Consider the following 19877-nt stretch of genomic DNA (forward strand, 5'->3'; position numbering starts at 1 on the left):
GGTAGCCATGAAAAGGCCCCCATTAACATAAACGGGGCTGTAGTGGAGCGGGTCGAGAGTTTCAAGTTCCTTGGTGTCCACATCACCAACAAACTATCCTAGTCCAAACATACCAAGACAGTCGTGAAGAGGGCACGACAAAACCTTTTCCCCCTCAGGAGACTGAAAATATTTGTCATGGTACCCCAGATCCTCAAAAGGTTCTACAGCTGCACCATCGAGAGCATCCTGACCGGTTGCATCACCGCCTGGTATGGCAACTGCTCGACATCTGACAGGGTAGTGCGAACAGCCCAGTACATCACTGGGGCCAAGCTTCCTGCCATCCAGGACCAATATAATAGGCGGTGTCAGAGGAAAGCCCGTAAAATTGTCAGACTCCAGTCACCCAAGTTATAGACTGTTTTCTCTGCTACCGCACAGCAAGCGGTACCGGAGCATCAAGTCTAGGACTAAAAGGCTCCTCAACAGCTTCTACCCCCAAGCCATAAGACTGCTGAACAATTCATAAAATCGCCACCGGACAATTTACATTGCCCCCCCGTACACTGCTGCTACTCACTGTTTGTTTGTTACCTATGCATAGTCACTTCGCCCCCACCTACATGTACAGATTACCTCAACTAGCCTGTACCCCCACACACTGACTCGGTACAGGTTCCCCCTGTATATAGCCTCGTTATTGTTATTCTTATTGTGTTACTTTTTATTATTACTTTTTACTTTAGCCTACTTGGTAAATATTTTATTCTTCTTGAACTGCACTGTTGGTTAAGGGCTTGTAAGTAAGCATTTCACGGTAATGTGTACACTTGTATTTGGCGCATGTGACAAATAAAGTTTCATTTGATTGATTCCGTTCCAGCCATTACTATGAACCTGCCCTCCCCAGTGAAGGTGCCACCAACCTCCTGTGGTTTGAAATAGTCATGGAGATGGATGAATGAATGCTGAAATTGTTTCTCTACGGATTTAGATGTAATGTACATGACGCAATCGTGTACCTTCTACTAAGCTATGTTCATTTCATGCCACCTATTTGGTTTGACAAGAAGTTCTACTTCCCAGGCAGACTATTGAGATGCACCATGGTGTCAAAAATATACCACAAGACATGCGTGCCGAAAACGGTTATTGGGATGTAGGCCTAGTTAATACACGCTGTTGACACTGTTGTCAACAGCGTGACCTAAATTCACAGAATAATGAGGATAACAATTTTTCTTAAAACAGGAACAAACGAACATACAAAGCATTAGTCAAACAAACAAATCAGAGCTAAACTGCAGGCTCGAACACCGATGCATGGTGGAGGCGCGAGAAAACAAATAGGTTCGCTTGATTTAGTTCACCTGACCGTCGGTGATCGGAGTTCGTCATTTGTGGCCATTGGATATTCAGTCGTTTTCTGCACCTCTTGTCCAACCGGGCGAGATAAATTGAAGGCACCCAATAACCCCGGATGGGGGAGGAGTTGCGCTCAACAGCTGGCAAGCCTGCTTTGATGATTTTTGACAAAGCTACCTCCCCACGGAGATACACGAAACACCGTCCGTTCCCTCAGAAAAGACACACAGTAATTGTCCATTCAAAGAAGAAAAACGAACAAGGGGGACTTAAAACTGCCAAAATATTTAAAACGAATATATACTGACTCGTTGGTATTTTTCGTGAGAAACACAGGAGAGATTTGCCTCGTGAAAAGGTGCCTTTTGACAGAGCTGTTGCAGTTATAGGCGCTCGAGACGAGAGTGAGGTGAAACGAAAGTTGGGAGCGAAAAACGAATCTTTCCAAAAGGGAAACGGTGAGATGCTGAGAATCTATCTTATCTTTATTTCCTGTAACAATTGGCTAGAGTTGATGGGCAATTTAGCATCAAACCGCTAACGTTAACTGAATAATGAATATTTTGCTGCGAAAGTGTCTAAAAAGTTAATATCATCTTGTGTGTTTACACTGTAAACCAGTTGACTATAGTCACCCAGTCATCTGTCCAGATTTCATAATAGCCAATAGTGACAACACGATGATGGTGATGTTGAGTAGCCTATCTTCTTCCTCTTTCCAGACTGGACACGTCGTCTCCGCTCACTCCCTTTCCTCGCCTTCAAGTCACAAACACGTCGGCTGAGATGCGACTGCCAGTTACCTGGAGTTAAATGCTAGTCCATGAGAGGAGAGTGCGAGTTTGGCCAAGGACGAGGAGAAAGAAGAAGAGGGCTATTTCCCGAAACAGAGGGACCGAGGGACAGAGCAGGGAGAGGACATGTCTCTTTGGGTCATACTACCTGTTAGTCTGCCTTCCTTGACCATCACTGGAATATGGGTTGTGTGAGTGTTTCTGCTTTTTGTTGATCTTTTAAGCCAACTCAAAATAGTCCATTGTTGTTTGGTTCTTTGGCCAAAGGCACAACATGTCTGGCACAGAATCTCAAACAGTCAGTCAGTGGCCAACTGTCATACAACGTCAAACTACCATGATAAAGCAATCCACAGCCATAGTTTTATATAGATTTTTTTTATTTTTATACCTGACATTTTATGGCAGGATTGGACAGTATCTAGTCATGCAAACCAACTTTGCCAACCACCACTGCTCTGGTCATAGAACCTGGCTGCATAGCTGCTGTGCATTCCAGGGCTCCATGGTGATATGAGTGGATTAGTTCTCTCCCCAGGCCTGCATGTGGCCTTAGATCACTACTGTCTGTATTATAGCTTGGGCTGTGATTAATCTCTACCTCCATCTCTCTATATCTCTCTCTCCATCCATCCCTCCCTTCCTATCCCTCCCTCCCTCTCTCACTCTTTCAAAATAGCAGGTTCAGGTAGCCTGTAGGCCTATTGCTATAGGCCTTCCTATTCAGTCCTTTATTAGGTCTAGGTCTATGTGAAGTCACTTAGGGTTGGTGGCTTGGGGTTGACTCCTTAGATGAGTGTCTAGGGGTGACATTTGTCCTGCTCGAGTAGGGCTTGGAGGGAATGAGAGGGGATGAAGTTTCAAGTTTTGTCACATGCACAAGTACAGTGAAATGCCTTTCTTGCAAACTCTTTCCTGTAATCAATATCAGTAGTGCTATAAAGTAAAGTAGAACAAAAACATATGAGAAATAGAAATAAGAACACAAGAAAAGTAAGCTATATACAGGGTCTGTTCCAGAGTCAGTAGATGTACAGGGTCTGTTCCAGAGTCAGTAGCTGGAGTGTTAGGGGTAGATATGTATAGGGATAACAAGACTAGGCATCAGGATATGTGATAAACAACAGAGTAGAAAAAGAAAAGATGTAATGAGGGTGGATGGAGAGACAGAAGGAAGGAGGGACACTGAGGGAGGAAGGGGCGTTGGCTGCTGTGTTGCCGACAGATTCCTCTCACCTATTTCCTTCCTCACAAGGGCACCCTGTCTCCCAAGCAGTCAAGGGTCCCTCTCCTTGGGCAGTGGATTGTGAAAGGGCACGTTTTGTTACGTAACCCCCCCCCCCCCGGGCTGACGGGATAGTGTTTATTCAGGGTTTCACATGGCAACCCACACCCACATACAAACACTGGACGCTGTTCTGTGCCATGAAATAGCTACTGAGAACTAGACAGTAACTTCATAGTACAGTCCACCCAAAGCTAGCCAGCTTCTTACATAGATTCTTCCATTGACCTTTCTGTTTGCAAATGTTTTTTTCTGTTGAAAAAGCTGCATGTGAAATGGCAATTCAGTACAGAGGCCTTTTTCCATGCTCTTCTAAATGAGGAAAACAGGCAAAATGAAATATTAAATTGACCTTTTAGGTGTAGCCTGAGGTGTAGTCAGCCATTAAGCTCCTCTCTGTTTTCTTTCAGTGGATGACATCTTGGATGCTGATTTGATTGCAGAACAACAAATGATCGCAACACTTTCTCTGACATTTTTTTCTTTTTAATTTATCATGGGGCAGTAAGAGTTTTTAGAATCAACAGTCTATCTACATTTCTGTTTAGTGTGTAGTTAGTTGTCCATGATGAAACTGTTAGAAATAATCATGATAATTATTTTGTGGTGTTCCAGAATGTACAGATTGTAGAAGTTTCCATGGTAATTGAATATAATGGCACCGGAGGGAATGCGGATCTTTTACGGGCTCCAGACCAATTGTGCTATTTTGTTTTATCTTTTTGCGCTGATCTTAACTTTTTCCTACATAATGTTTCCGCCATTGTTTCATATGACCGAAAAGAGCATCTGGACATCAGAACAGCTATCACTAACCTCGATTTGGACGGCGACTTCTACTTCAGTGAGTCAGAGGTCGAAAGACACATTGATTATCGCGGACCAGGCCCAAATCCCTGACACTCCAAATAAAGAGGAGGCGGCGGTGCTATAGAGGCCGGCGTGCGGGATACCTGGCAAGACTGTCGGAGAGTGGATAAATTGCATCTACACTCCGTTCTATTGGCGAATGTGCAATCACTGAAGAATAAACTGGATGAGCTCTGTCAATACTATCCTATCAACGTGATTTGAACTGTAATATCCTATGTTTTTCTGAGTCGTGGCTGAACAAGGACATGGTTAATATAAATCTAGCTGTTTTTTCTATACAACGGCAGGACAGAGTGGTTGTCTGGGAAGCTCAGAGCAGGGTGTGTGCGTCTCTGTTAACAACTGGTGTGTGATCTCTAATATTAAGGAAGTCTCGAAGTTCTGCTCGCCTGAGTTAGAATACCTCACGATAAGCTGTAGACCACACTATTTACCAAGAGTTTTCATCATATTTTTCATAGCTGTCTATTTACCACCACAAACCGATGCTGGCCCTAAGACCACACTCATCAAGCTGTATAGGGCCATAAGCAAACAAAAAAATGCTAACCAAGAGGCGGCTCTTAGTGGTCGGTGACTAATGCAGGAAAACTGAAATCCTTTTTTATCTAATTTCTACCAGCATGTGACACCACCTAGATCACCTTTACTCCACACACAGAGACACATGCAAAGCTCTCCCTTGCCCTCCATTTGGAAAATCTGACCATAACTCCTGATTCCTGCTTACAAGCAAAAACTCAAACAGGAAGTACCAGTGACGCACTCAATACGGGAGTGGTCCAATGAAGCGGATGCTAAGCTACATCACTGTTTCGCTAGCACAGACTGGAATATGTTGAGTTTACCACATCAGTCACCAGCCATATTAATAAGTGCATCGAAGACGTTGTCCCCACAGTGACTGTACATGCATATCCCAACTAGAAGCCATGGGTTTACAGGCAACATTCGCACTGAGCTAAGGCTAGAGATGCTGCTTTCAAGGATCGGGACACTAATCCAGAAGCTTATAAGAAATCCCGCTACACCCTCTGACAAACCATCAAACAGGCAACGCATTAATGCAAGACCAAGATCGAATCCTATTACACTGGCTCTGACGCTAGTCGATGTGGTAGGGCTTGCAAACTATCACGGATTACAAAGGAAAACTCAGCCGCGAACTGTCCAGTGACACAAGCCTACCATACAAGGTAAATACCTTCTATGCGCACTTCGAGGCTAGCAACACTGAACTACGCATGAGAGTTGATGTAAGACCTTTTAAATAGGTTAACTTTCACAAGGCCGTGGGCCTCCCGAGTGGCGCAGCGGTCTAAGGCACTGCTTCGCAGAGCTCGCGGCGTCACTACACATCAAGGTTGAATACCGGACTGTGTCGCAGCCGGCCGCGACCAAGAGACCCATGAGACGGCGCACAATTGGCCCAGTGTCATCCGGGTTAGGGATCAGTTTGGCCTGCTGGGGTGTCCTTGTCCTATCGCGCTCTAGCGACTCCTGTGGCGGGCTAGGCGCATGCACACTGACACGGTCACCAGGTGTACAGTGTTTCCTCCGACACACTGGTGCGGCTGGCTTCCTGGTTGTGTGAGCAGTGTGTAAAGAGGCAGTGCGGCTTGGCGGGGTTGTGTTTTGAGGGACGCATGGCTCTCGACCTTCGCCTCTCCCGAGTTTGTACGGGAGTTGCAGCGATGGGACAAGACTGCCACTACCAATTTGGATATCACGAAAAGGGGTAACAATGTAAAAACATTTCCCAAGACCTTTAAACAGTTCAACATTCACCGCAGGGCCAGATGGATTACCAGGGCGCGTACTCGGAGCATGCGCTGACACCAGTTGGCAAGTATCTTCACTGACATTTTCAACCTCTCCCTGACCCAGTCTGTAATACCTACATGTTTCAAGCAGACCACTATAGTCCCTGTGCCCAAGAACGCCAAGGTAACCTGTCTAAATGATTATCGCCCCGTAGCACTCACATCTGTAGCCATGAAATGCTTTGAAAGGCTGGTCATGGCTCACATCAACACCATCACTCCAATTCTCATACCTCCCCAACAGAGCCACAGATGACGCAATCTCTATTGCACTCACACTGCCCTTTCCCACCTGGAGAAAAGGAACACATAAGTGAGAATGCTCTTCATTGACTACAGCTCAGCGTTCAACAACATTGTTCCCTCCAAGCTCATCACTAAGCGAAGGACCCCTCCAACTGGATCCTGCACTTCCTGAAGGGCCGTTCCCAGGTGGTGAGGGTAGGCAACAACACATCCACCACACTGACCCTCAACACATGGCCCCCTCAGGGTTGCGTGCTTTGTCCCCTACTGTATTCCCTGTTCACCCACAACTGCGTAGCCGCACACAACTCCAACACCATCATTAAGTTTGCAGACGACACAACTGTGGTTGGCCTGATCACCGACGACGATGAGGCAGCCTACAGGGAGGAGGGCAGCACTGCCAGGATGACAACCTTTCCCTCAACGTGAGCAAGACAAAGGAGCTGATCGTGGACTACAGGAAATGGAGGGCCGAGCTCGCTGCCATTTACAACGACAGTGCTCTTGTGGAGCAGGTCGAGAGCTTCAAGTTCCTCGGGGATTTAGAGAAATTGCCCTTAGGCTCTAACCAAACCACAATTGGTGTTATTTTAACTTCAAGATATCCATGAGTTCACAAAACAGAGTTTTTGAGGAAAGTGGAAAACTGGTTGAAAACAGTCAGCCCAGTTCAGTGAGACGGGACTGTTCAGGTTGAGTGAATGTGATGATTGTGTTTCCCTTTTCTAACTGTCCTCTTTGTTTTATAAACCCTTCTGCTACAGTGTCTTGCGAACGTATTCACCCTCCTTGGCATTTATCCTATTTTGTTGCCTTACAATCTGGAATTACAATATATTTGGGGGGGTTTGTATCATTTGATTTACACAATGTGCCTACCACTTTGAAGATGCAAAATACTTTTGGTGAAACAAACAAGAAATAAGACAAAAAAACTGAACTTGAGCATGCATAACTATTCACCCCCATGAAGTCAATACTTTGTAGAGCCACCTTTTGCATCAATTACAGCTGCAAGTCTCTTGGGGTATGTCTCTATAAGCTTGGCACATCTAGCCACTGGGATTTTTGTCCATACTTCAAGGTAAAACTGCTCCAGCTCATTCAAGTTGGATGGGTTCAGCTGGTGTACAGCAATCTTTAAGTCAGACTACAGATTCCCTATTGGATTGAGGTCTGGGCTTTGACAAGGCCATTCCAAGACATTTAAATGTTTCCCCTTAAACCATTCGAGTGTTGCTTTAGCAGTATGCTTAGGGTCATTGTCCTGCTGGAAGGTGAACCTCCGTCCCAGTCTCAAATCTCTGGAAGACTGAAACAGGTTTCCCTCAAGAATAGCTCTGTATTTAGCGCCATCCATCATTCCTTCAATTCTGACCAGTTTCCCAGACCCTGCTGATGAAAAACATACCCACAGCATGATGATGCTGCCACCACCATGCTTCACTGTGAGGATGGTGTTCTCTGGGTGATGAGAGGTGTTGGGTTTGCGCCAGACAAAGCATTTTTCTTGATAGCCAAAAACTCAATTTTAGTCTCATCTGACCAGAGTACCTTCTTCCATATGTTTGGGGAGTCTCCCACATGCCTTTTGGCAAACACCAAACGTGTTTGCTTATTTTTTTTTTCTTTAAGCAATTGCTTTTTTTTTCGACCACTCTTCTGTAAAGCCCAGCTCTGTGGAGTGTACGGCTTAAAGTGGTTCTATGGACAGATGCTCCAATCTCCGCTGTGGAGCTTTGCAGCTCCTTCAGGGTTATCTTTGGTCTCTTTGTTGCCTCTGATTAATGCTCTCCTTGCCTGGTCTGTGAGTTTTGGTGGGCGGCCCTCTTGGCAGGTTTGTTGTGGTGCCATATTATTTCCATTTTTTAATAATGGATTTAATGGTGCTCTGTGGGATGTTCAAAGTTTCTGATATTTTTTTTATAACCCAACCCTGATCTGTACTTCTCCACAACTTTATCCCTGAACTGTTTGGAGACCTCTTTGGTCTTCATGGTGCCTCTTGCTTAGTGGTGTTGCCCCTTGCTGAGTGGTGTTGCAGACTCTGGGGCCTTTCAGAACAGGTGTGTGTGAGATATATATATATATATATCTCACACAGGTGGACTTAATGAATTAAATAATGTGTCTTCTGAAGGTAATTAGTTGCACCAGATCTTATTTAGCGGCTTCATAGCAAAGGGAGTGAATACATATGCACACACCACTTTTTATTTTTTTCACTTCACCAATTTGGACTATTTTGTCTGTCCATTACATGAAATCCAAATAAAAATCTATTTAAATTACAGGTTGTAATGCAACAAAATAGGAAAAACGCCAAGGCACTGTACCTGAGAGGCCCATGCAGGGCGAGGACACTCAGGAATCTTTTACTACCTGTGTGTGTGTGTGTGTGGAAGAGAGCTGTGTTATCCTGGGTCTGTGTGTGTGTGTACCTCCCATGTTTTGTCTGCCATTCACACCTACAAGTTCAACTTGGTGTGTGAATGGCAGCGTAGCATACACAAGCTGACTCTTGTATTGTGGAGAAGTTACTGGGCTCGTGCTTTGATGCCACCCCCTCGCTCTCTTTCTCTCTCCATATTTCCCTATCTGTTGTCTCTCTCTCTGGCCTAGTGATGATGGTTATTCATGGTTGCCATGGCTTCAGAGGCAGATGGCAGAGTTTGTGTTTACCAAATGTAATTTATTTTTGGGTTCAGGTGGTGTGTGTGCAAATGTTATGTCATGATGCCCCTAGTAGGGAGAAATCACAATATTTTCTCCTTTTTGACGTTATGGAGGTGTTTGACCGTATTATGTTTTTTAATAATGAAGTTCGAAATCTGACCCCTGAGCATTGTCAGATGTATGCACACAGGAGGACAAACTGTGGGTGTTTCTCAATATGCATACGCCACACTCTCATTCTCCGAGGACATTCTCTTGAGTACGTTCTTGTGAGGACGATGGAGAACACATGACATTTGAGAAGCCCCCCCCACACTGTATTACCTCACGCTGCCCCTCCAATTCAGTGAACCTTCTTCCAGCCACAACAATGGCAACAATAGAGACGAAACCAGATATACACAAAGCTAACGTTTTACTTCTTAACTATCAGCGAGCTATATGTGAATCACAAAAATTTAGCTAACCAGATAGTTTAACAGGCAAAAATGTCCTAAAACTAATGCTATGCAAGGTAGATGTTAATTAGTGGGTAGCTAACTGCCAATTCTATGTGGCTAGCTACAGTTGAAGTCGGATGTTTACATACACCTTAGCCAAATGCATTTAAACTCAGTTTATCACAATTCCTGACAATTAATCAGAGTAAAAATTCTCTGTCTTAGGTCAGTTAGGATCACCACTTTATTTTAAGAATGTGAAATGTCAGAATAATAGTAGAGAATGGTTTATTTCAGCTTTTATTTCTTTCATCACATTCCCAGTGGGTCAGAAGTTTACATATACTCAATTAGTATTTGGTAGCATTGCCTTTAAATTGTTTAACTTGGGTCAAATGTGTTGGGTAGCCTTCCACAAGCTTCCCACAATAAGTTGGGTGAATTTTGGCCCATTCCTCCTGACAGAGCTGGTGAAACTGGGTCAGGTTTGTAGGCCTCTGCTTGCACCCGCTTTTTCAGTTCTGCCCACAAATTTTCTATAAGTTTGAGGTCAGGGCTTTGTGATGGCCACTCCAATACTTTGACTTTGTTGTCCTTAAGCCATTTTGCCACAGCTTTGGAAGTTTGCTTGGGGTCATTGTCCATTTGGAAAACCCATTTGCGACCAAGCTTTAACTTCCTGACTGATGTCTTGAGATGTTGCTTCAATATAGCCACATAATTTCCCCCCCTCATGATGCCATCTATTTTGTGAATGGCACCAGTCCATCCTGCAGCAAAGCACCGCCACACCATGATGCTGCCACCCCCGTGCTTCACAGTTGGGATGGTGTTCTTCAGCTTGCAAGTCTCCCCCTTTTCCCTCCAAACAAAACGATGGTCATTATGGCCAAACAGTTCTATTTTTGTTTCATCAGACCAGAGGACATTCCTCCAAAAAGTACAGTCTTTGTCCCCATGTGCAGTTGCAAACTGTAGTCTGGCTTTTTTTATGGCTGTTTTGGAGCAGTGGCTTCTTCCTTGCTGAGTGGCCTTTCAGATTATGTTGATATACGACTTGTTTTACTGTGGCTATAGATACTTTTGTACCTTTTTCCTCCAGCATCTTCACAAGGTCCTTTGCTGTTGCTCTGGGATTGATTTGCACTTTTCGCATCAAAATACGTTCATCTCTGAGACAGAACACTTCTCCTTCCTGAGCGGTATGACGGCTGCGTGGCCCCATGGTGTTTATACTTGCATACTATTGTTTGTACAGATGAATGTGGTACCTTCAGGTGTTTGGAAATTGCTCCCAAGGATGAACCAGACTTGTGGAGGTCTACAATTTTGTTTCTTAGGTCTTGGCTGATTTCGTTTGATTTTCCCATGATGTCAAGCAAAGAGGCACTGGGTTTGAAGGTAGGCCTTGAAATACATCCACAGGTACACCTCCAATTGACTCAAATAATGTCAATTAGCCTATCAGAAGCTTCTAAAGCCATGACATCATTTTCTGGAATTTTCCAAGCTGTTTAAATGCACAGTCAACTTAGTGTATGTAAACTTCTGACCCACTGGAATTGTGATACAGTGAAATACACAGTCTGTAAACTATTGTTGGAAAAATTACGTGTCGTGCACAAAGTAGATGTCCTAACCGACTTGCCAAACTATAGTTTGTTGACAAGAAATTTGTGGAGTGGTTGAAAAATGAGTTTTAATGACTCCAACCTAAGTGTATGTAAACGTCCGACTTCAACTGTAGGTAACAGTAGTAGCTAGCCAGTTAACGCTAGCCCTTTTGACTTACAATGGGCTTGCGGTCTACGTACACTACAGTGGGTATTGTTGGCAGGTAAACATGCTAAAATGTTCAATCCTCAAAATTTTTTCTTGCCTAACATGATTTGAAATGGTATATTGATGATATTTTTGTTCAATGGAGGGGTGATGCAAAACAGCTCCAGGCGTTCCATGCTTTTCTTAACTCCTGTTCTGAGCATCTGAGATTTACTATGCAATCTGATACACGTCAAATCAGTTTTCTTGATCTTCTGATCCTGTGTGAAGATAATGTTCTATACACTGATCTTTACAGGAAACCTACTGATCATAACAGTTTGAGGGCTGATAGTTGTCACCCACTTCCCTTGAAAAGCATTTTGCCCTACAGCCAATTCTGTCAAATCAAAAGAATTTGCAAAAAACAATCAGTTTTCGACAGAAATATGGCTGAGACGCAAAGAAAATTCAAGAGAAGGGGTACAAAAATGGTCAGATTAATACTGCTATTGAGAAAATTCAAAAACAAAATGAGACATGACCTTTTTTCAATGTCAGTCTTGCAAAAGAAGCATTCTTGCATTGTAACTACCCGCTATTCAAAGTGCTCTGAACAAATTAAGGGAATCGTTCAAACATTGGCACATTCTACGATCTGATGATAGTATCGGTAATGTGTTTTTTTTGGACCTTCCCTTGGTCGAATTCTCGCGTGGCAGAAATCTCAGATCAATTGGTAACTCTGATTTTACCACCTCAAGATATCCCTACACAACGTCTATTTGCGGCCCTACTGGATGGAAACTACAAGTGTAATGGCTGTGCTCAATGCAATGGCACTTATAAATGTAGATCCTTCAAACGCCCCCAAACAGGGAAACAGATCCCAATCAAAGGTGTTATCACTGCTCCACTAAGGCAGTTAATGATTTCATAACTTGTCTTTTGTGGTAAAAATGATGTGGTTAAAACAAAAGTATGAATGATGTGGTTAAAACAAAATTAAAAGTATGAATCTTAGAGCGTCGTAGCACCATTAGGTGCAAAAACCCGTCTTACCCAGTTGTGGCCCACTTTTTGGAAGAAAACCACTCGATTTCGTCTCTACGTTATATTGGCATCGAATATGTCACCCTCCCTAGGAGAGGGGGTGACCTCGACAATTTATTGTTAAAACGAAAGGCTGCCTGGATCTTTAAAGACCCTTGCTCCTTTCAGTCTCAACATAGACTTTGATCTGAAGCCATTCTTGTGATTATTGTGATTGTGCCATTGTAAATGTTTGTAGGCTTATGTAGCAAAATTGTATCTATGATCGTACGCTATCCATTTGTTTTTTGTATGCTATTTTAATATCTGAGAATTAACCAATGATGTCAGGCCACACCCGGCCATGATTACAGACACCTGTGTGTGTCTTTTGACACTATATAAACGAGTCACCCCGCAGTGTTTGTCATTATACCCTGATAAAGACAGCTTGTCTGTTGAAACGTTGGTTATTAAATTATTGCATCTGAGCTCCTAGTGTGAGGCTCTCGTTTTATTTTAAGTGTTCCACTCCGCTAGCCAGCACCTCGCCTAAATAGGTGTGCATTTCTTTCGCCTCCTAAACATGCTAAAATTAACACAGTATGAATTTATTAACTGATCATGATGAAATATTGTATTCAAGCAACGTATGAGATGTGAATAGGCAACATTTAATTCCAAAGTGAGTTTATTTTCTCTGTCTGCAATTGATTTCATGAAATGTTGTCATTTTTACGTGATTGCGTCATAGTTCTGTGCATACTTTTCGTTGAAGCTTGCTTCGATGCACGCTTCAAAATATGTACAAACGGAGTACACATCTGAGAAGTGCCCTCCCATACTTTGATTTGGACTCATACTCCGACCTTCCCGTGCTCGGAGCACCGTAGTATGCATTTTGAGAAAGACCCTGTGTGTTTGACAGCCTACACGGATGTCTGTCTGATCTACTGCATGGGGTTGTGCTTTTGTCATTTTTCAATGACAATTACCCTTTATCAGAGTTTTGATTTTGTTGGGTGCATTGTATTCTGGTGCACAATTATTTTTTTCTATTCTCTCTCTCGCCCCTCTCTTTCACCCTTTCTCTCTTTACCCCTTCTCTCACCCCTCTCTCATCTCTCTGGTCAGTGCCCCTCTGAGGGGGAGACCAAGCTGAATCAACCTGTTTCTGGGTTAGAACACACTGACCAGACTGGTCCTCTAGGAGTACACCCAGATTTCCTGATATTAGTCCTGTCCAGTGACCAATTTTTAGTTCAAGCAAACAAGAATATCGATTGGAATTAGAAGACACTTTGTGGTGATTTTGATCAGTCAGAATTGCTAGCTGATTTGTTATCAGGTGACCTGGTTTCCAGGGGCAAGTAAACAGGACTCTCAGTGACAGGTTGTTGTGTGGTCTTATTGGTTGGTTTATTTGTTGTAACAGAAGGCTAGAGAGTGCAACGACAGCATAGATGGAGAGCATAGCCTACATTGAGAGAGCATACAACCAGTGACAACCTTTAAACTACATTGGATGTGATTTCCCCCTCCCCCCGATTTTTAGCTGGTTATTACAGGATTTTGAGAGCCGATCTAGGTGGTATATTCTACAGTGGACAGGTTGCTTGCCTCGCCTGGATTTCTCCACCTGAATTTGTAAAATATTCTGTGAATTCGTACGACTTAAACCTCATCCACTTAGAAAATGCCTCCTCCCCATCATAACACTCTGAAAGCAATGCGTTTTACCGCTAGAGCATTCTCGCATAATGGTCATGTTTCAAATAACCTACATTTTACCTCTCTTCTATTGTGTGAACCTCTGTCCTGTGGTTGGAAACCTTAGTATTTCACCCCCTGTTCTCCCTGGTTCAACCACAAAACCACCAGTGACGGTTATTGTTCCTGTTCCCTCTATTTCTTCATGACTCACTGGTTCTGACTGTGTTTCTCTTTTTATTGTTTCTAAGAATAGAGGCCACTGGGAAAACGAGTATTAAACATGTTAGATGGCCAACTATTCCCTGAATCAGTTTTGCCATTCCAAGTTAAATGAATGGCTGTGAGTTCATAAGCCTCATGCTTCAAGTAGTTAAATGTTCAAGTTGCAGTTGTGTGGTCCAGACTGAAGACCATGGTTAGTTGATGAGGTGTGTTGCATCCTGTCTGTGTATTATCCTAGCCATTACTCCTTTACCTGATCAATGTTGTCTATATTATGCATAGGCTAACCCTTTTCTTTACCTGTCACAGGTACGTCATGGCCCTGTACAACCAGCACGTCTGCCCTGTGGATAACTGGTACGTAGCTAAATCATTCATGTTAATAGCTGTTTTTAAATTTTATTTAACTAGGCAAGTCAGTTAAAACAAATTCTTATTTACAATGATGGCCTAGGAACAGTGGGTTTACTGCCTTGTTCATGGGCAGAACGACAGATTTTTACCTTGTCAGCTCGGGGATTTGATTTAGCAACCTTTCGGTTACTAGCCCAACACTCTAACCACTAGGCTAGCTGTGTAGTTTATTCATGTTAATAACTAGTTATCAACCAGTTGTATCACTGCTACATAGCCTGAAACCTATACGTGGTATAATACTTGCCTGCATACGTCAAACCACTCTCACAACAAGGAGTCTCTTTTGGCTCTCCTGCTCTCCTCTAACTCACTCATCTCTGTATCAGCTATGATAAGATGCCTGTTACCTGCCTGTTAGCTGCCTGTTAGCTTAGCTGCCTGTAATCATGATACATTTTTTGTAAGAAAATACTAAAATCACCAGGAATTTGTTTAATTTAGGAAACCTGTTTCTGAGCATTCCCATGAAAAAAGAAAGTGATCATGTCTCAATTTAATCAAGCTATTCAAACTCTTTTTGGAGTTAGTTGTAGCCAATTTGCAATGCACAAATTATTATAATTATGTTCCGGCCCCCCGACTATCTGCTCCGACAAGAATCGGCCCGCAGCTGAATCTAGTTGCCTACCCCTGCCATGCTGAATGTGTGTGGGGTTGTCAAAACACTTTTCCATGTAATGTCACTTACAGACTAGTATTTCCATAATAGGGCTGTTCTTCTATTATGCACTACTAGACTGTTTCAAGTTACAAGGGCTGCTTGACATGACTTTAAAAACCTTATCCTCATCAAAGCATCCCTCTCCTCCCTGTGTCTGTCTGTGTGTGTGTACGCGCGCGCACAGGTTATATAACCAGTCGTGTGACAAGGAGCTGTACCAACAGAGTGGACCAACGTTGTGCTGTACTCTAGAAAATGTTCCACTCATCAGGTCAGTCTGATCTTCTCTCTCTCTCTCTACCAATTTCAATATAAGGGGTTTTATTGGCATGGGGAACATATGTTTACCTTGCCAAAGCAAGTGAAATAGATAATAAACAAAAGTGAAATAAACAAATTAACAGTAAATATTACACTTACAAAAGTTCCAAAAGAATAAAGACATTTGAAGTGTCATATGTCTATATACAGTGTTGTAATGATGTACAAAAGGGTAAAAATAATAAACATAAATATAGGTTGTATTTACAACGGTGTTTGTTCTTCGCTGGTTTCCCTTGTGGCAACAGGTCACATCTTGCTGCTGTGATGGCACACTGTGGTATTTCACCCAATAGATATTGGATTTGGTCTTTGTAATCTGAGGGAAATATGTGTCCCTAATATGGTCATACGTTTGGCCGGAGGTCAGGAAGTGCAGCTCAGTTTCCCCCTCATTTTGTGGGCAGTGTGCATATACCCTGTCTTCTCTTGCGAGCCAGGTCTGCCTTCTGCAGCCTTTCTCAATAGCAAGGCTATGCTCACTGAGTTTGTACATAGTCAAAGATTTCCTTAATTTTGGGTCAGTCACAGTGGTCAGGTATTCTGCCACTGTGTACTCTCTGTTTTGGGCCAAATAGCATTCCAGGTTGCTCTGCTTTTTTGGTTAATTCTTTCCAATGTGTCAAGTAATTATCTTTTTGTTTTCTCATTTAAAATGTTTTATTTCACTTTTATTTAACCAGGTAGGCTAGTTGAGAACAAGTTCTCATTTACAACTGCGACCTGGCCAAGATAAAGCAAAGCACTGCGACACAAACACAGAGTTACACATGGAATAAACAAGCGTGCAGTCAATAACACAATAGGGAAAAAAGTGTATATACAGTGTGTGCAAATGGCGTGAGGTAAGGCAATAAATAGGCCATAGTAGCAAAGTAATTACAATTTAGAAAATTAACACTGGAGTGATAGATGAGCAGATGATGTGCAAGTAGAAATACTGGTGTGCAAAAGAGCAGATAAGTGAATAAAAACAATTTGGGGATGAGGTAGGTAGATTGGATGGGTTATTTACAGATGGGCTATGTACAGCTGCAGCGATCGGTTAGCTGCTCTGATAGCTGATGTTTAAAGTCAGTGAGGGAAATATAAGGCTTCAGCGATTTTTGCAATTCATGCCAGTCATTGGCAGCACAGAACTGGAAGGAAAGACGTCCGAATGAGGTGTTGGCTTTGGGGATGACCAGTGAGAGATACCTGCGGGTGGGTGTTGTTATCGTGACCAGTGAGCTAAGGCGGAGCTTTACCTAGCATAGACTTATAGATGACCTGGAGCCAGTGGGTCTGGCGACGAATATGTAGCGAGGGCCAGCCGACTAGAGCATACAGGTCGCAGTGGTGTATATGGGGCTTTGGTGACAAAACGGATGGCACTGTGATAGGCTGCATCCAATTTGCTGAGTAGAGTATTGGAAGCTATTTTGTAAATGACATCGCCGAAGTCGGATCGGTAGGATAGTCAGTTTTATGAAGGTATGTTTGGCGGTGTGAGTGAAGGATGCTTAGGAAGCCGATTCTAGATTTAATTTTGGATTGGAGATGTTTTAATATGAGTCTGGAAGGAGAGTTTAGTCTTGCCAGACACCTAGGTATTTGTAGTTGTCCACATATTCTAAGTCAGAACCGTCCAGAGTAGTGATGCGGGTGCAGGCAGCGAACGGTTGAAGAGCATGTATTTGGTTTTACTAGCGTTTAAGAGCAGTTGGAGGCCACGGAAGGAGTGTTGTATGGCATTGAAGCTCGTTTGGAGATTAGTTAACAGTGTCCAAAGAAGAGCCAGATGATTTGGTTGGTTATGTTTCACTATATTGGATCACTCCAATATATTGATATCACTCCGCAGCGGAGGGATAAATCCGAGGTGAGGATTTAGATTTACTCCCCTGTACACCAGTGTCTCGGCTGGGGTCCGCCACCATATATAGACCCCATGGCCGCGACACACGCGCTTTCATTTTCTCGGCGGAACAAGCTTTCTGAAGTGTGCTTGGTAAGTGTAATATCTTGCGTGGAAGTATAGTCACTGGCAATTTGCAGCCTGGAGCAGCTGGCCACATGGCCAGACCCTCTTGAGTGCTCTACTCGCTGCGTGCGGTTGATCTGTGTCTTACGCCCGTGGTTTGTCGTGTTTCGTTAGCGTTACACTACGACTCTGTGTGCGTCCTTTAATATATTGGTGGCTCTTGCTGCCACAAATGGTATTTACCTTAAACAACTTGTCGACTGGCTTGTTCTGTGTGTGTTGTGAATTGCTTAACATGCTGTCTCTGCTAATTACCCTACAAGGTTTTTTTCCCTGTTTTTTGCAGAGGTACTGGATAATTTATGCCTCACTGGGTTCCTATTCCTCTAAGCGGGTCACGACATAAGCTCTCCCAGGGTGTCGGACCCTTGCTCCGTGGCCTTGCTGATTTGGCTGAGCTTATGGCTTCCCTTTGTGGCAGGTGTGATGGTGGCATCCCCCTGGAGATCTGCATACCTCGTGTATGCACTGCCTGGGTTTGAGCCACGTGGAGAGGGCTGTGGAGCACCCTACTGGATGCCTGTTTTGTGTGGTGTTCTCAGAACGCCTGCACCTGGTGCGATTGGAGGCCATGCGCGAGTGGGTTGGCCAGGCTCGGCTCAGGAGTGGTGTGCCAGCGAGCTGTTAGTCCCTCTACTGGGCCCAGTACCCCTCCCAGGAAGCGTGGCCGGAGCAACCGCAGGCAGAACCCATCTGTTGAGGGCCGGAGTCGAACTGCTGGGATCAACTTGAACGGAGGGCGCATGCCCTGCATCAGAAGGTTTATAGCTTCGATGGCGACAACAGCTGTTCCCTGTTGGCCAGTGATGGGCTGTTCCTGTGGGACGATGCTGGCACTGTTCACCACCGTGAGCAGGGCTACCAGGCTGACAGGCCATCAGAAGCTGGCGGTGGGGCTTCATAGCCCCCCCAGCGGCTCGAGACTATGAGTGGCCTACTCACTTGGGTAGCCATTGCACTGGACATCAAACTGGTGGACACTGACTCTCCATCTGTCCCTATCTCTGCTGAGTTCCGTGAGGCCTTGCAGGAGAGCTGGGCGCTTCTGGGGGCGCTTCTGACTCACATCAGAGACTGGACCATGGAGTTATGCGGGCGCAGAGTCACTCGGCCTCCGGGATTACCAGACCATGATAGCTGCCATGGTCCTCCCGAACCAGGAGATTATAGGGCGGAACCTGCGTCTGAAGCCAGGACCCCCAGAGTCTTTGATGCGGACTTGAAAGCCACATGTGGGTCCCTCTGCTCTCTTGGCCGCCTTACCAACGCGTCCATGCTGCTGCAGGGCTACCTGCAGACTCTGTTGCCCCGGCTGCGGGGGGGCACAGAGGAGCTCCTCCGGGAAGCGATGGAGATGTCTCGCCTGCTTTCCCTGCTCCAGAGTTGATGGCGCAGGTGGTTACCTCCTGGCGCCATCTCTGGCTGGCCCAATCCCGTCAGCCAGTTGCTCTCCAGAGCACATTTGCCACTCTCCCCATCACCCCAGGGCTGACCTTTGGCACAGTGGTTAATTTTTATTTTATTTTACCTTTATTTAACTAGGCAAGTCAGTTAAGAACAAATTCTTATTTTCAATGACGGCCTAGGAACGGTGGGTTAACTCCCTTGTTCAGGGGCAGAATGACAGATTTTGTACCTTGTCAGCTCGGGGATTTTATCTTGCAACCTTTAGGTTACTAGTCCAACGCTCTAACCACTAGGCTACGCTGCCGCCCGATGACATTCTGGAGCAGACCGATAAGGTTCGGAGGGACCGGGAGACCCTGAGACGGTTCATGCCACCTCCTCAGGCCCCGGGTCCAAGGCAGACAGACCATCGCCACCCACCTGCACCCGAACAACGGTGCGGTCCCTCCTGCCCCATCGCCTTGAGGAACGACAGCAGGGAGGGGCACAGTGTGCGGTGGTACAGCCTGTCAACTGCCATAGGGACGTGGCTGGGGGACCAAGGCGTTCGGGGCGCCAAAGGAAAGGCAGGCCCCGGCAGGACCCCTGACACACCCGTCCCCAGCCTCGGCCGCTTCTCCTGGTCTCAAAGGGCAAAGTGTGTGGAGTCCCCATGGGTGTTGTCCAGAATGCTCGAGGGGTACCGACTCCAATTATATGTGGGTTCGATTACAGACTTAAAATGGCCAGAAACAAATTACTTTCTTCTGAAACTCGTCAGTCTATTCTTGTTCTGAGAAATGAAGGCTATTCCATGCGAGAAATTGCCAAGAAACGGAAGATCTCGTTCAACG

General features: G+C 44.7%; 1 protein-coding gene across 1 annotated transcript in view; it reads left to right on the plus strand.

Annotated features, from left to right (window-relative positions):
- Positions 1-1453: 1453 nt before the first annotated feature.
- LOC106577246 (transmembrane protein 150A) overlaps positions 1454-19877 on the plus strand; it is a 50040-nt gene continuing 31616 nt past the window's right edge. Inside the window, exons 1-4 of the mRNA XM_014155172.2 lie at positions 1454-1805; positions 2070-2332; positions 14525-14572; positions 15478-15564. Coding sequence (XP_014010647.1) covers positions 2268-2332; positions 14525-14572; positions 15478-15564 — 200 coding nt within the window. The 5' untranslated portion in view covers positions 1454-1805; positions 2070-2267. The remainder of the gene's footprint in view (positions 1806-2069; positions 2333-14524; positions 14573-15477; positions 15565-19877) is intronic.

Source organism: Salmo salar, chromosome ssa18 (genome assembly GCF_905237065.1).
Source record: "Salmo salar chromosome ssa18, Ssal_v3.1, whole genome shotgun sequence".
Taxonomy (NCBI): Eukaryota; Metazoa; Chordata; class Actinopteri; order Salmoniformes; family Salmonidae; genus Salmo; species Salmo salar.